The 17,535-nt window shown below is 39.0% G+C and overlaps 2 protein-coding genes and 1 pseudogene across 2 annotated transcripts; 1 reads left to right on the top strand and 2 right to left on the bottom strand.

The window, feature by feature from the left end:
• Nucleotides 1-17,535, bottom strand: part of LOC148720290 (uncharacterized) — a 167,579-nt pseudogene that overhangs the window by 75,340 nt on the left and 74,704 nt on the right.
• Nucleotides 193-4,699, bottom strand: LOC111333823 (uncharacterized; the record flags this gene model as incomplete). The annotated part of the gene is made up of 5 exons (XM_088739054.1): nucleotides 193-1,493; nucleotides 2,207-2,434; nucleotides 3,200-3,431; nucleotides 4,130-4,336; nucleotides 4,582-4,699. Coding segments are annotated over 5 exons (936 nt in total), but the record flags the coding sequence as incomplete, so codon positions are not given.
• LOC111333824 (uncharacterized) lies at nucleotides 8,389-12,224 on the top strand. The gene is made up of 7 exons (XM_088739450.1): nucleotides 8,389-8,955; nucleotides 9,435-9,517; nucleotides 9,811-9,966; nucleotides 10,551-10,655; nucleotides 11,155-11,273; nucleotides 11,439-11,748; nucleotides 12,152-12,224. Exons 1-6 carry the CDS (start codon nucleotides 8,786-8,788, stop codon nucleotides 11,619-11,621), a joined length of 816 nt encoding a protein of 271 aa, XP_088595576.1. The 5' UTR covers nucleotides 8,389-8,785; the 3' UTR covers nucleotides 11,622-11,748; nucleotides 12,152-12,224.

Raw genomic sequence — 17,535 nt, 5'->3', positions numbered from 1 at the left:
GTTGCCTGTATGTAGCTAAAGATTCATGGAACCACGATACAACTTTGTTTTGTATGGGGGCAGGGGAGCGAATAACTTAACTTAACGAGGACAAAAGAAATAAACTTGAAGTAATACGGGGTTGAAAAGGTGGATGCGTCAACAATAATGTCGCTGCCTGTAGGTGGTGGGAGGAAGAACACAACATCTCAGTACAATATTATAAAATAAATCTGTATTTCATAGATAAATATCTGACAATAATCTTTGCGTTTCAATGAAACTTGTTCAATAAGGTTCGTTTCAAACGGATGTGCACTATCTATAACCTATTTAAACGTTATTGTTCATTCTGCTATTCCTTACTATGTTCAAATGATTTGTCCTGTCTGTAATCTTAGAAATAACTTAAGTTTACTTCTGTCACGCAACAAATTCTTTCTTGAGACGTTGCGTGAGTATTGCAGTGGATGATTGCTAATAGGCATAGGTCTCCATACTTTCTACAGAGAAAGGTACTTACGTAGAATTTGGCCTGCACGTCTCAATTTTGTTTTGTTTTGTTTTCAATAAAAGGCGTTTAAATATTAGTACAGCCTTGTTTGTCGATAAGGCAACTTAAAAAATTAATTTCTGATGATCGATAGTTTACAATTTCTTTCCTAAATATGAAAAAGAAAAGTTTGAAAGCAATTTTTCTCAAATTAATTCAGAAAACTTCTTTTACATTAAAAAACGCGTTACTCTCTCCCCCTGTAATAATTTTTGTTGTTTATGACTAGATTATCGTTCGTATGAACACAACTTATGATATTGTTCGATTTAAGATTCGTGGGAATCGAATTCTCAATTTATAATATCTACAATTTAAAAATACACTGGACTACAGAAAAAACAAAACGAAGAGTTCAGGAGAGGGGACTTTTCGCCTATCTTTTGTTATTTTACCTTATTCAAAGTTGCTTCAATTCGCGTTAAGGCGAATTCCATCTATTTTTCTGTATGACTACGTATGTCAAAAGATATCGCATGTTTCCTAACGGGATTGGTCTGCATAACCATTGTGTCCAAACACTGCCTCCTAATCCAGTATACTGTTCCCGAGTACAACGCACGTTAAAATTAATCCATTTTCACTTTCTTTTGTGTCTGTGGTTCTCTCAGCTTCTCTGAGCCTTGTAATTTCCACCTATTGTTATTACACCAACAAGTGGCCCTCTCTGCGTGTTTAATATACCACGTGACACTCCCATCAACACTGAGACCGTAATCTAAGGCTTTCCCTGTTTGTGACGGACAAACGTCAGGTATAACAAACCAGTTATCTTTGGATGCATCTGATGCGAAGTTTAAAAGGACGTTTTTATGTATGCGGTCTTGCATTCCCTGACGTCGAATCGAAAAGTCTCTTATTGTGAAGAGTTCTTTTACAGCTTGTAACACAAACCGCTACACAATCCCTGGGCTGGCTCAAAGGTGGTGCTTGGTGCCATTCGTTTGATAAAGGGTCGTATCTAACAGTAGATAACGAAAACATGGAGTGTCAGTTTTTAACACGGGCAAACAAGAATAAATATATATCATCAGATTATCGTCCTGTCCCGTCTTCTCCGCCTGATACGATGTAACATTTCCAACAGGAAGTGACAATTATTGTAGCTTTTCATTATATGGAAGATGCAATACCAAGTGACCAATTGACCAAAAGTGATAAGATCCTAATATTAGTATGTGGGAAAGTTTGCTCTCTCTTAATCAATGCTACACTCATGATCAAGACTGAATAAAATAATGGCAATTGGACTGAGTGGAGTGCAATTTGGTCTGAAATCATACGCGTCATTCGAAATCACAGGTATGATTCCAGACCAACATTGCCCGACACGAGGTTCAATTACCACATTATTACATCTATCTTGAAATCACAAAATTCTTTCGCTTAATACAAGTGTTTTTAGTCTGTACTATAATATTTTATTGATGGAGTGTATTGAGCTGGTTTGTAAAAAGTTGCGAACGCTGTCTCTCATTTTCCTGCAATTTGATTGATTTCTTCAAAGAAGCCTTGAAATTTTATTGGTTGTTTTGTTTTAGTAAAGATGTCTCATTTCCAAAGAAAAATATGCGATTTAGAGCATAAAATAGGGCGATTTGTGAATAGAACGCACCGAAGTTCTGTTTCACATATCAAATAATCAATCAATCCTTCTACCTCAAACAGACTTACCTTTCAACTGAACTAAGATACGAAGTGCCATCGTACCCTCCAACCACATAAATAAAGCCGTCCAGGACTCCTACTCCACATCCACTCCGTGGAGTACTCATTGATGCAACAGGCACCCATTCATCCTTACCAGGATCGTACCTCTCCACTGTGTCATACCTGTGGCCGTGATCACAACCTCCGATGGCGTACACATACTCTCCTAGAGTAGCCACGCCTACTTGTTTTCTACAGAAAAGATAGGAGATGTACTGTTACGTTCTCACAAGTGCCTCTTGAACATATTAGTGAGGAGTCATCCACGCTATAGGTCAACCAAATACTGCCAAAACCATGGTATTAAAAGAAATACCCGATAGTATTGAAACGTATCTCCTGGAATGCGGCTTCGAGAATGGAGGGGGGCTGAGGGGGGAGGGGGGCTGAGGGGGGAGGGAGGCTGAGGGGGGAGGGGGTGAGGGGGGAGTCGATGTTAGGGCGAGGGGTAGATTCCAGCATGATGTAACGTTTGAAATATTGCCACTCGGCAACACTTACCAATAGCAGTGTTAATTATACCGTAAAACGGTTCCTTACCCTTTAATCATGAAACCCTCACTGTGGGTGAGCTTACAGAACAATGCTCTCATGTGGTATTGTTCGTCGCGCTCTTAGGGGATTGAAAGGGTTGCCGCGATAAAAAAAAAATTGTCTGCTTCATAAGTGAACTCATCAAATTACTTCCATGCATTTTTTTTCATGTTAATTGCGGCATGATACGGTGACTAGTTTTGATGAAGAAACCAACAAGGTCGATTCATCAATAAAAAGGCCATTGAGGTAAAATCTTTTAACCTGTCTCCATTGCTCATGCGAAATTCAGTTTGCAAACGAACCGTTGGACGAGTTAAAACTCGATTCAATATGTCATTTTTGATCCCGGACGAACTATTCTATATTTTGTTTAATGAACACCGTTTTATAAAGTGTGCTGAATCAAGTTATCAAACCCACCTTGCTGTGCTCATGGAAGCGACGATTGTCCATGTGTTCGTGACTGGATCATATCTCTCCACAGTTCTAAGATTTGTTCCATCTGAGCCTCCAACAGCATACACTACATCATTCATCACAGCACACCCCACACCAAACCGACACTGGTTCATACGAGCAATCTCCATCCACTTTCCATTCTTGGGGTCATAGTATTCGGCTGTGTTCAGCGGCATCGAGTCATCAAAACCACGTGAAAAAGCAGGAAAATGGACAAATTTCATGATGCGCGAAAGTTTCATAAGATACTTACAGTCTTGGAAGGAAGGAAGGTAGTTACAGGCTTGGGAAAACAAGTATCTGATGACAAAAAAAAAACCGAAAAACAGCGACGGCACTTCCTAGAGACAGCTTCCAGGCCTACAAGCCCAATAGTCCAACTGGCCAGATTATCTTGATTGGGTGGCATTGTGACTCCTCCCCTGAATGGAGTAGCAGTTCAAAGCAAGTTATCCCCCGACATTTTATCCAGTTTCACTGAAAGTTGGCTGGTATCCACCTTTGCTGACACCAGCAGGTGGAGAGAGGTACTCTAAAAGGAAAGCGTCTTGCACTGACTAGGCCATCCCTCGAGCCGTCACCTCTTGACCCGATGCCCTGCGCATTGATCATGAGATCACTGCTTTTCCCACCTTTGTAATGGACGCAAACGATTGCACGAGGCAAGCAACAGTTAACAAGATTCTTAACATATTCATATGGTGTACAGGCACCGTCTGTGTTACTATAGAATAGTCTCTTAGTTATTTCACTTTATCAATCAGGGCCCAGTTGTTCAAAGGACGGATAAAACTATCATAAGGATAAATCGCTATCCAACGGATAAATGTTAATTAAACGCATTGCGCTATCTGCCGGTGCGTGGACTCCTACTCCTTCTATAAAACTCACCTATAGCGTAAATTCTCCCATTTCCTGCCGTTACCCCAACACCATTACGACTCGACGACATGGGGACAGACGGTACCCAGACATTAGAAAACGGATCGAACCTTTCCACAGTCTCCAGCCGCGATGCATCGTCGCTACCATCACAGATGTAAAGAAATGGACCCAAAGCACCTACCGCAGCACCCCAGCGGCAAATGTTCATGTCACCTAAGAGAGGAAGACCAGGGAAATACATGTTGAGGTTTGCAAACTGACGAGGTTTTTATAGAATTCTTGACCTATCACCATACAACTACCTTCTATTAGAAAGAAACTACAAAATGTTAATTCACTGCGTTTAATAACAACGCAACATCCTGTTTTATTTTTGAATAAATGGATAAACAAAGAAAGAAAAGACAAACAGACAGAAAGGGAGGGAGGAAGAAAGAGAAAAAGAAATAGGAATTTACCGATAGTTTTCCATTTTCTCTCTCGTGGGTCATACTTCTCCCCACTTTTACTGGCCTCCCTACGACTCATTCCCCCAATGGCATACAACACGTGGTTTAAGTTTTTGATGGTTTCATTTCAGCAGGTGCTAACTTGAAATTGCAAATGCATCTGAGCCTATTTATAGACTATCTATGTATTGAAATCGAGGTGGTTTATTGCAGCAGAGCCCTACATATCAATTTAAGCTTTGGTGTACCTATTTGGTGAAACCATCTGCGTGTCTGTGTTCTTCTATACGCGTCCCTGATTTTTGTCATCAATTTGACAAACAGCCATATTTTTAAGATAGAAACAAAGCCTAACCTTTTTCAATTTAACGGCTCGTAAAATTGAAAACCACATGAGTATGCCTAATACAAACCTACAATGTATATAATTCACGAACAGAAGCATTAACTTTCTATAAAACTATTTTCCTGCGTCGGTGGGGGATAATACAAGTTAATTGGATTTTATTAACTGAGTTGAACAATATGCAAATTGCCACCCTAAACAACTTCCGAAGCTGGCGTTAGCCCTACGCCATTCGTTTAATTGAAGGAACAGTGCCCAAAAAGTCGGCTTTAGAACTCTTACACTGTCAACTCAGCTGATAAAACCAAATTATTCTATGTATGATCCAGAATGACTAGTGTTTCAGTCTTGTCTTAACAAACGGAATAAAAAAAAACCCGATGTATTTTATTTCAGCGAGCAAACAAAAAGTTAAAATTGTGGTAATTAATGTCATTATCGGACCTAATATGTGGTATAGGAGCTTGAAAATGTTATAGTGAGTACCCTAAAGTAATGGGTTTGAAGAGATTGTGTTATCTTCTTCCTTCCCTTTTGTGATAAAACTTTTACTACTCCCTGAGAAATAAAAAATAATGAGGATTACTTAGGATTGTCTTGCATACGCGTATGCTTCTAAAGTTATTACATAAAGCATGTCGGACTAGTTAGCATCGTCGCAGCTCTTTAAATTCAACCGCTTGTACATTTCGCATTTGCCCGCTTAGTGATTTAAGCAATTGTAAGAAAAATTGTTTTTCTCTTGAAGGAAAGACCTCGAACAAGGTAAATCATGTGCTGAGGTTTGCAAGGAAGAGCTGGCAGTCTGGATAAAAGGATTTCAGGAGCATTATGAAAATCACCAAAAAAATCTGAAGGTGAATTATCTTTTCACATATATGCAAATAACGCGCGTAACCGCCTCCCGGTTAGCTCAATTGGTTGAGCGCTGGGGCCCGTTTCTCGAAAGTCCCGGTCACTTAACGGACCCGTAAATCTGTTCTGTTTTCATTCAAGATGGGGATTTCAAAAGTTTTAAAAATAATACAATAAAACTGTCAGATTAAGATAAAAATGGACTAATTTTTGGGCTAGAACCTGCTTTTGTATCCTTTACATTTTGATTTGAAAACTTGGCTTCGGGTCCGTTAAGTTACCCGGACTTTCGAGAGACGGACCCCTGGACTGTTGTGCGGGAGGTCGAGGGTTCAAGCCCCGGCCGGACCAACGCTCAAGGTGTTAAAATAACTGAGGAGAATGTGCTACCTTTCTATAACATCAAGAAATGGATAGACATTCTAGTCTTCTCGGATAAGGACGAATAAACCTTAGGTTCCGTCTCCTGCATCTATTAATTAGTTATCATAAAATACTGAATTGTGATTGATCAAGACAGAGGGCATTTATTCTTAATTTTTGTAATTGCTCCGGGCAAAATTACTTAGAAATGATTGGCTGAAAATCGCTTAGCAAAGGCTGCCAAGGTAAAGAAATTTATGTTTGTTTTGTAACAATGGCGTCCCGTTTTGCGCGAGATCAATAAGAAAACATTTGCCCCTTATATTATAAACAAGTAATCACATGGTTCCTCGTAAAATTGAGGATTAATATCACTTGTGTTTTCGGAAGTTGCAGAAATTGCCCTCGTCGCTGGGCGACTTGGGCAATTTCAGCAACTTCCGAAAACACGCGTGATATTAATCCTTAATTTTACTCGACCCCATGCAATTACCTATACTGATTCGGTTAGGCAGGGGACGTTAAAGAACCCACTCACGAGATTACTGTGATGTGATCTGGCCTGTTTACTGGGAATTGGGGGAAGGGGGCATTGTTAGATTTGCCTTTAATCGATTGTAAACTGCTTCGCAGTCTGGTAAAGTCCCCCGGACAGTGTTGTAAAGCGCCATGAGCTCAGGATATGAGCGCTATATAAATAGAAGTTATTATTATTATTATTATTATTATTATTATTATTATGTCAGTGCGCTCATAGCTAAGTAAGGTCGGAGAATGGTACGCTGTGGTTGTCTAAATAAACAAATAACGAGTGAGATGCAACTCATTTGATCACAGGTGGCCCAAACGTACTGTGTGTGATTTGGGGTCTTATGGTTATTAACGAGAATACCTAACATATTAAGATTGAAATCTAAGCGTGTGTGTCCTAAAAATGGGAAAATTACAAAAGAAAAATGGAAAAAAAAAATGTAATAAAAGTGAGAAATGTAACATATAAAGTCTCGTTGCCTTTATTCCGTAGCCGCCCTGTCACACATGCTCATTTTAACGCTATTTTGGCCATTCTCTTTGTCCCGCGTGTTGTGCTACTATTTATTTGATGCAAATAACGCGTGCGACACAGTCTGAAACGCGTTACTTAGCCATAGTTCTACATCTATTTAGCTTTTCATGAACTCTTAAGCTCTTTCGCTATTTAGGTCGTAATACCAAATGGTTATCTAGAGCCCTTAACCTGATGGTCTGTTCCTCATCGAGGTTTCTTTGTTCGGTTTCAAGATCCATCAAGTTCTTTACTGCGTGTGAATAGATCCTGGAGCTGCTGATCAAAAACTAACAGCTTGTCGATCCAGCTAACATTTACCGTTCTCTTTAACAAATATGCAACACTGAATTTCTCAGTCTCATGTAGAGTCCAGCGACCACTCTGGATAAACTATCGATAGCTAGCTATTGGCCATATGGTGTATATTGACTAATTTCATATGTCATTTGCTCCTTTTTTATTTTCTCAGAGTATGCGTGTGTCATTAATTCACTGAATGACATCATCTTTCATCTAATATCATTTTTTAGGTTACCCTGTGGACAGGCGATGGACTTACTTTGTGTACAAGTGGTTTTCCGCCAGAGGTGTTGTTCGACAAGTAATCTCAGCGATCACATTGGTTTGTTGAATGTCCTCGTCTGCTGTTCCCCAAGGTTAAAGGTGTAATTTTTTTTTGGTTCTCATTCCCATCGTTATTGTTGCCGTGACAATTGTTAAGTTTGTTGAGGAGAACTCCTTTAATTCTTGTTATTCAAGAGATCATAATGTGACAGTGGGGAGAAATTAGGGCGTTGGCCGGGATATGTCGATTTCAGTTAAGTTAGGTTTAAGCCTGGAGTGGAAAGCATTGGGGTTTACTAGAGTAGTTTCTTATTGTTAAAGTCAGTTTGATATGAAGAGAACAAATCGCATCTTTAAAGCGATGCTTGACATGTACAATAAATGTCACGCATGTCAACAGACGCATGAAGTGGTCCTCTTAAAACTATCCACAAGTAACATAAGTAAAATTGACACATCCATAGGCCTGAATCTGACAAAAAGCCTTCTTCTTTTTCCCCCTATGATCTTATGCTGTTATCTTATTAGATTGTACCCTCGACAACATAGCTTTGATCCAAAAAAAAATTAAATAGTTTGTGGTTCATCATAGTAAATAATAATTTAGAACAGAAATGTAATAGTTTGTTTCGCGAAATGGTCACTTGGGTGGTGGATCGCAACGTTTCGACTGCATTCTGCTGGTCTTCCTCAGGCGATGAGGTCGACACGGCACCTACATGCCGTTGTGCTTCGCTGTGATTGGATAGAATTCCACGGCTGTGATTTGTGCATCTTTCGGATTAGGTTCTCTCTGTGGTCCGCTGCCGCACGGCTCTCTTGTTGTTGTGTTTTCTCATCGTCTGCATCCAGGCTCCTGGGATTGCAATTCTCCTTCGACAGGGAGAATGCAGTCGAAACTTCGCGATCCACATCTCAAGTGACCTCATCGTGATACAAACGATTAAATTTCTCTTCTAAAAGAATTTGACTAGTTTATAATGCTTATACGCAAGGGGTATCGAGAAACCTGAGTAGTTTCTGTTGTGATCATTTTAATGTTCATATTCAGGCCAAATGTTTCCCTGCTATTCACATCAAGCATGTTATGGAGCCATGCGTGGGACAGTATAGAGGAGTATTACAACAAATGTGTTGGTGTTCCGTTGCAACTTCTCCCAACAGTTCTCGGTTTGAAGCTGGCTGTTGATCTCGAATTGGGAAGCAAGTATGCTAAGCTATTGAATAAACATAACATTCAGATGCAGTCTGCCGGACAAGTTGTGCGATCATGCATATCAAATGTCAGTGCTGACATGTTTGACTGAGGCAGCTTTGACGCCACCTCTCGAAACATTTAAGGCTCAGCATATTGTAATATGAATTCTTTTCAACGAGCATCTCATTCCAAATCCTGGTAAACTCTTCCTCCTGATAAAACGTTAAACCTTAAAACGTTAACTGCTGCCGATGCAGTTTTCCTAAATTTGCTGTTTTCAATACCCATACAAAAAAAATGTTGCTAGGATTTTTTTCGCGCAGAGCATTCACAACACAATTTTATAGTCGAAGGCCTTCTGAGTCTATCCATTCCGTCTGCTTGCTAATTATGTCCGTTGACGCTTCCGTTATACTACGTGACTTTAATATTTGTTTATTTATTTGTTTTTCTTGTGGTTGCCTTGTGCTTTGTTTTGTACGGTGTAGAAAACTTCCGGACAAATTAGACTCTACTGAGGAGACTCTTTGCTCGGTGAAAGCGGACCCTAAAAGGACTTTATTGACTATAGGTTAGTTATGGCCTACAAGAGACAACGTTTTCACGTAGCGAGTACTTCAGGGGGATAAAAAAAATCGTTGAAATCGCCAAAAAGTATGTTGGGAGATAGTTTGTGGGGTGGGGGGTGGTTAGGGTGGGAAATTGTGGTTGAATCGGAGTCCTAACCAGGAAGAATGGAGATATTCTGAGTCGCTTCGCTCTAAGAGCCAAAACAAGTTCCAGTTTGTCTGCAAGTGCATATTACTGTGGCAAGTTAACTTCACCTTGTGATTCACGCAATTTTAAAACTTTTTGCAATTTCAGATAAAGCCACTGACGTTGTCCAAGCGCTAATGCGTCTCACAGAGCGTTGCTTCAATCTAGCGAATGAAATCATTCATTACACTGGCGTCACTTCACCATCACCTCTGACCTTGCTTCGAATCATACATCAGGCACAACCACTCTTCAAGGGAGAAGGTCATATCAATTTTAAAGTTAGCTGTTAGCCTGGAGCGTATGCATGTTCATGCTGTTCGAGCACTGAAAAAGCGGATTGATCAGTCCTGCTGTATCAAGGAAACCCTAAAAAAAACAACTCGAGTTCCAAATTAATTCTCTGCAGTGAGTTGGCACGCGAAGTGTTAAAGCTCGCTCTGCAAAGAAAACTGCTTGTGCTGCACGAAAGTTTGCATATTTCTAATAAACCAATTGTTCCCTAATTATTTTCTACAATTGTTCGAATCATTTCTATTACCATTATCTTAATTGTAATCAACATCGCCCGGCCTTGGTTTTTAACATAACGAGAATTGAGGACCTTCCTCAATTCATAGGCTGTTCCTAATATACTGCACTTTGTGTTCACAAGTTTTTAGGTGAGTAAGGGAAGATAAATTGCCCTCACATTTTATCTACATTTGTCTCAACAACAGAGAACGGACAGAGTAAATCTGAACAATTTTGTATTGGGAAATTCAAGAGGAAGAAGAATGGATGTAATCTCCTAGTTTTATGGGAAGGAAATATTGACGAGCAATTTGGGTTGGTTATTTGCGTTTTAGCCGCCAAGATAATTGACGTTCTTGAACAAGAGCTACCAGCTGAATTTAAGAGGAAGTACGGACTATCCTGGAGTTTGATAAAGGCGTCGTTGGGGAGAAAACCAGGTAAGGACTTAGTGACGGTTTAGTAACGACACTGAACTATCAAGATTACAAGCGATAACATTCTTCTTTTGCATCCATGCGCTTGCAAGAAAACTGCGTGATCTACTCGATATAGTCAGAAGCCAAAGAAGCCCAATTAACTCAAATTCTGATCTTGTTGTTGTTATATTAATATCCAAGCTGGGTTTCCAGGTTGCAAGGTAGTTTTCCGAAGAGCGGCGTTCTCGGTCGAATTTTTAGCACATATTTGTAGGATTTTAAAACAGTAATACTACTCTTTAGCATCTTAACCCACGTCAACTTGTAAATTTATATATATATATATTTATAAATGTGCTTTCTAATGACGGAGTTGCAAATAACATAGTTTCCGTAGCATACCTTTTCCCTAGTGAGATTGTAGTAAATGAAGGACAAATTCACGACTCAGGAGCAAGAGAAATTCGAGAGAACCTTTTGTTCCCCGTCAACAAATCATTTTATTTTTCTACAACTATAGAACCCATCGTTGAAGTAAAAGTTAACATCAAAATGACGGTCATGCCTGGGTATCAGAGAACACCAAAGCCAATAATGTACGTGGGGAGGAAAGTCAGCAGTCCTGATGCTTTTTCACAAGTGAGAAACAAAATAATTCTGTTAAACACAGAAAATGTTACCTTTCCTCTAGCAAATAACGAATGATCATATTATGAAAAAATGTTATGCACACGACTACTTATTTGTTGATTTTTTTTTCTTTGCATCCATGTATGTATTTACCCATTTCATCTCCTATGCAAGTGGTTGCTTGCTATGGGCTTAGCCTCACCGCCGAATCCTCCAGTAGTTCTCAACAGCTTGCGATATGATGATAACACCCACGTGGTCACTTTCTATCTGCGCGAAGAAGACTGGATTGAACACAACCTGTGCATCCACGATATGGATATCATCCGACGAATTGATATCTGTCATCAATTGTGAACCAGTGAGTCTTGGTGATGAGAATGTGCAGAGTGTTGAACGGGTTGATCCTGTCGAAACATTTGGTCTGTTTGCAAGGCAGACTTTCACAGTGGTGGAATCCAACGAAAAATGCCAAGCACTTAAGGTAAAAGGTGCATTATATATTTTTAACTTATTACATATGCTTGGCTTGGCACCCATGGGATGTCCGTTTGCGCTACGGCAAAGTGAAATGGGATCCCGATCAAGTACACCTTTCAAAAGCCTGTTCTCTTATGAACATGGAAGGATTTTGGGCACCAGAACTGAACGCAGGAGTGCAAAATGGCGCCTTTGACCTAATTCCGTCATCATGGCAAAGTACAAGTACAGTGGATAAGCACACAATTGATAAAATGACGTTTTGAACTAGTCCCTAATCTTGACCACGTACAATGAAAACTGGCTGAAGACATTGCAAAGACGTAGGACCATGTGACCATGTGCGTTTCATGTAGTGGCTGTTGTGTTTAGTCTCCATTTTCAATGTTTGTTTTCGTTTTTCATAGGTACTAAAAGTGGAGGAGAACATACATTTTTATTCTGCAGAACTTGAGATTCTAGACTAAACCATATGCAAAGCGAAGGAAATGAAGATCAGCCAGCCAGACATGTCTCCAGCGGGAGTCCAAATAAAATTCGACAGGGCCACAGGGTGGGTAGCATTTTTGGGAAGTCCAAAGCTTCAGCAGTGATCATTTAAGCAGTACTACGTTATGAATAAAACTTTGAAGGGTTCAACAGCCTCGGAAAATCTTTGCGGGAGCATTTAAGCTTTAGATAAATTACTGAACAAAGAGTTACTGATGACTCTAAACCATTGATTTTAAATTTCTAAATCATTAGCTCTTCTTAGGAAGAAAATGACTCCAAAATGTCCGCTGATTTTCCACAAAAAAAATTCACAATTTGTATGGAATTGTCAATAAGTAGAGACGTTTGGAATATGGAAATTTCTTTTCAAACTGCATGGACGTATATAATTATCCCTAAATGCTAAAAACTAATTTTTGGTTGTTTTGACATCCTTACAGTGACCCGCAACGGATGCATTTTTCATGCTATGTCGATATTAGCTCATCCAAGTTCCAACTTTCACACAAAGTCGGTGAATTATTGTGCAATATTTCCAAACTAAGTCAAGGAACAGTGGGAGAACGTGTAATACAAAACCCAGCTCCACTGCCATTCCATGCCATGCTAGAATGGGATAGTAAACTCACCGATGAAAGGTATGTACGAAATGGAATCAGCGAGGGATTTTTATAAGAGAACACAAGTAAAGAATGACTAAGGAGTTCGCATGTTTCTTGTAATCCTGGACAAGATTTAAGGTATCGAATCAACGAGGAGGATCTATGCAATTATTAAAAACTGAGTTATTGGATAATGCCTTTCAAGAGTTTTCATTGACTTAGCCACCATAGGTCATAGGCCCTTTTAACCATGCGCCCGCAGGAAGACAAGTTAAACCGAAAGTGTTACTGTGTAACCGTTTGTCCTTGCAAAATAAAGTTGGTACTATCCATCTATATCTTGGGGCGTTTCTAATAAAACAATTATTACACTCGCCCTTGTCGGATATGAGATGATTATAGCCAACGGGGCCTGACGGGCCTTGTTGGCTATTTATTATTCCATATTCAACGCGCATATAGTAATGGAGCTGATAAGTGATCAAACATTTCGCCCGGCTAAACTTTCCATAACGATGCATTGAGGGTTACTTATTAGTAAATATTAAATGCGCAACGCAAAAACGTAAGCCGCAAAAGGCGTCTGGAAGTTAACTGTAATCCTTTCCACCACCTAATTCCCTCTAAATCTCTTCGCGATTCTATGTGTTACAATATTGTTTCAATTCATTTATCTATTGTTGTTCTAGCTGTTCTAGAATGTTCCGTAGAACGTTTCGCACTAAGCGTGATTTAGATCTGAGCTTACAAGGGAAAGGTGGTCGTCCGCCAATTTTTGACCCGAGAGTATCTATTGCAAGCATTCTACAAAATCGCTTGAGGGAACCTGAGGTAGGTCTAGAGGAAGAAAAAATTGAATTGATCTCAAAGGCATGATAGAAATAGAAATTACAGTTATAAGTCACGGTGTTTCATGTGTTCCTTTTGTAGCCTGTTGTATATCATACAATCTTGTTTGAGTGACTTGGAGGTCTCCAAGCTTTTTCAGGTCCACTGCGAGTATGAGGCCGTGGATAGGCGAAAGCTTGGTAAATTTAAATGGCTTTTCTGCCAGTAAGCATGTTATCAGGAATTCTTGAGACATTTTCCACCTTAAAAGGTTTCATGTCACGAAAAGTTATAACATGACAAATAGGTCGAAATTGGACGATTTTTTTTCATTTTGATGAATTAAATAGTTCACTCATGTTAGCTGTAATCATCCTGCTGAGGAACGGTTGTCCTAATAATATGTGAGGCAATTTCAAATACATCTGCAATATTTTTTGTTGAATATCAAAGATTTTAGGCGTACATTATATTGACGAACGAGGAATCATCGAAGAACCATATGCAGCGGAAGACATGATAAAGAAGAATGGCTTCGTCATCAAAGTGGAAAAAATGTTCAAGTGGGAAAATTTGCCAGTGGCTAAGGTTAAATTCTGTGATTGTCAGCGGTTTGCAGATTTAATTCGCAAGAATCCGGGAGACACTCGCCTTTGGCAGATTATTGCAACCGAATTTTTCTTCATAGGGTATGCAGACTTCCAGCTCAGCAGGAGGTAAGAGAGGATTTTATGCAGTAATTAGATTAGATGATGGCTATTATTAAAAGCTGGATCATTGGATAATGCAATTCAAGACTTTTTATTGGCTTAGCCATTATAGTATATGAGCCAATATACCATAATCTAATATCTGTACATTATAACATCCGGTTTCTTGTAACAAAATAAAGTCGAGAAGATTTGTCTAATATCTTGGTGGCCTTTTTATTTATAATAAAACAATTATCTGGCAGTATCTCCTTCACTCCATGTGATGATCAAGCCCGATCCTTCATTGACTACAAGTTCTAGGATTTATTAGATCGTAGTGGAAAAGTCTGAAAACTTTCTCTCAATATTGAGGACAAGAAAAGAATACCAGGTTAAACTGACATTGTATAGTGTTAACGTTCAACGATGTTCTTGGCATCACCACTCTACTCATTCCATGAAATTCCTGATAGTGTTCAGTTAGTTCTTCACGTATCCTCGAAACTCTGAAAAAAATATATTATTTGATGCCAAAGGATTTTGACTGATAGAGTAACAGGTCGGACGCTTGAAGTGTTTGAGGCTGGACTTTCTTGCTATAATTCCATTTTCCGCTTTACCTCATGGTATGAAGTCAGTCAGACTTTAAGATTTTGCTATGGAAGGAAAATTTACTTATAATTACTCACTCACTCACACACTCCATTCTTTGATCTGCTCGACAATTAACTTACCATTAAAACTTGGATAGCGTCTGTCGTCGGGTCGTAGGCTAAAATGGACCGGCCGGCATAATTTCTTTCTTTTCGCTACATCCCTGATCAAATACACCCTTGTGGACCTTGCAAACGAAGAGGAAATGTGCGTAGGAATACTCAGTTGGAAAGTAAAGGGCTTCAAAGTCTTAAAATCCACAACGAAAACAGTCGCAAACATCAACACGGAAATATTTTTGTCGGACCGAACGCTGAGATCATTTGATTAGGGTGATTTTTCCTTTTTTAACTCGTGAATTGCGTGCATGCGCAAGAGCGAGTTGTAGGTATGATGTGATGAATGGCGCTCGCTCGCTCGATTGGTCGATTCCTGTAAACTTTTTTCTACTTTAGGCTTCTGAACGCATTTAATAGTTTTTGGCGAGTAATAAACAAACGAAATGGCGAACTTTGTTGCTAAGAATAGTGTTGGAGTGAAAAGGAAGCCAATGATAATCTTCAAAGAGTAAAAAAGTATACGTTTTTCATTTGTGAATTAATTAAAGTTTGCCCAATCTCCGAATACACTTTTATCTCTTGCAGCGTATATTTCATCTATGGCGTCAATACTTCTATTTTTAGATGTATATATCCAGGAAAATGATTATTGTGTCCGAAAAAGAAAACAAAGAAAACAAAGAAAGAAAGTTAAGCAAAACGCAAAAATTACTCGAGGACGGCGGATTTGAACCACATTCGTCGCTACGCTGAGAATGACGTCTACTGCCTGCTTTTCACCGTAAGGCCACCGAAGCCCCTTCGTAGAATATATGTTAAACTTTATCTAATTATAAATTTTTCATTTAAAAAGCTGATCTTTTGGTAATTTCAACTGCGGACTCAAACGACTCGAGTCGCTGCCCGCCGATAGTCCGATATTGAAGTATCGCTCACGGCCAACTGCTCGTAAAGTGACTTGTTTGAGGCTTGTTTGGTATTCCTGGAGCTGTATTGACGCTGGAAAGTGGTTCACAAGTGGGAACTGCATTGAAAGAAGCTCAAGCATAAGTTCAATCAATCGATATGCTGTTTCTTAAATGGTGTAACTCGTATTGTGTATGCGTATGTTATTAGTCAGGTGCACTGTTAAGTTTGTATGTTTCCTGATACCTTGAATTAAGGATTTTTTTTCTTAAAAATGCGTCCTGGAGTGAGGAGCAGGAAGTTCTAAAGATGAGGATTGATATCACTCAAAATGAGTCTAATTATCAGTTCTCAAAACAAGGAATATGCACTGACAGTGAGTGAAAAATACTGCCAAAAACTGATAGCAGAGTCCTTACTTTAAGGTGACTGAAGTTTCTCATAGTTAAGACCTATTTTTTTTAAAATGGGTAAGTAAAGATCTCAAAAGAGAGCACTTACTCCTCAAAGATTGTTAAATAATACATCATCCCTATGTCCTTGAGAAAAGGATCTTAACTCCAGGAAGTGGTTCTTTCTATCAATATTTTGTGCATGTAACTTAACAACAACTTTTAACCTGACATAATAAACCCAAATTGTGCTTTCTTTAAAATGTTTTACATTATTTTGAACTTAAGATACCTGCACACCAGCAAGTTTTATTTTGAAGCAAGACTTAAGTTACACCTCACTTCATTTGATGTAGATCAAATGTACAGCAAAGTGACATGGCTTTATACCTAACACCAATTCTTCAAGAAATGGCACAGCTACATGTTAACTTGATATGCTGAAATTTTAACTATTCAATCAAAATCTTCATGTAGATTTACCAATACTAAAATAAACAGTATATAGCGGCTTCGTGACAAACACAAATTCATCAAGGTGTAGGTATAGTAGCCTTTCCTTTGAATCATACTGAAGATTACTCTTTCTCTTTGTCAAAAGTCTTGTTACAGATTTGCCTGTACCTAAATGTTCGTCGTAGAGGCTTTACACCTAGGACATGTTCTTCAAGAAATTGATGCGGCAACTTTTCTTTTGAATCATATTGAGGATTAAAACAATAATAAGTTGGCAGTGACAACAACAATCCCTTTACAAGGATGAATATCCTAGCTGGTGTATGACTATAATTCTGTCAACAAATTACCTTACCATTTGACTTCAAACCGAAATTTCCGAATTTTTTGGCCAAATGGTAAGCACCCCCTGTCTCTGGACGCACTAGGTGAGCTGGGTTAGGAAGAACTGTTACTTTTTTTAGTGCCTCTATTGGTTAGGTCGTAGACGATATCAGTAAAGGTTGAACGGGTGCAGGCGAAGAAGCGTATATTGCACTTTTGGAAGATAAGAAACGTCATATTATAAAAAAAAAAAAAAAAAAAAAAAGACCTTTGGGCTTCGCGAAATATCGGAAAAAAAAAAGGATGCACAGGTTCGTCGTGAATGATAGAATATTTTCGTTTGCAATTGTATTAGCGCCTAACCTCACGAAGGAAATTTCGGAAAT

Source organism: Stylophora pistillata, chromosome 11 (genome assembly GCF_964205215.1).
Source record: "Stylophora pistillata chromosome 11, jaStyPist1.2, whole genome shotgun sequence".
Classification (NCBI taxonomy): domain Eukaryota; kingdom Metazoa; phylum Cnidaria; class Anthozoa; order Scleractinia; family Pocilloporidae; genus Stylophora; species Stylophora pistillata.
This window is presented reverse-complemented; position numbering and strand designations above follow the sequence as displayed.

Coding starts and splice junctions, on each gene's coding strand:
- LOC111333824 (XM_088739450.1), top strand. CDS start 8,786: ATGTTCATATTCAGGCCAAATGTTTCCCTGCTATTCACATCAAGCATG. Junction 9,967..10,550: donor ACCACTCTTCAAGGGAGAAG/GTCATATCAATT, acceptor TTTGCGTTTTAG/CCGCCAAGATAATTGACGTT. Junction 11,274..11,438: donor GTCCTGATGCTTTTTCACAA/GTGAGAAACAAA, acceptor CTCCTATGCAAG/TGGTTGCTTGCTATGGGCTT.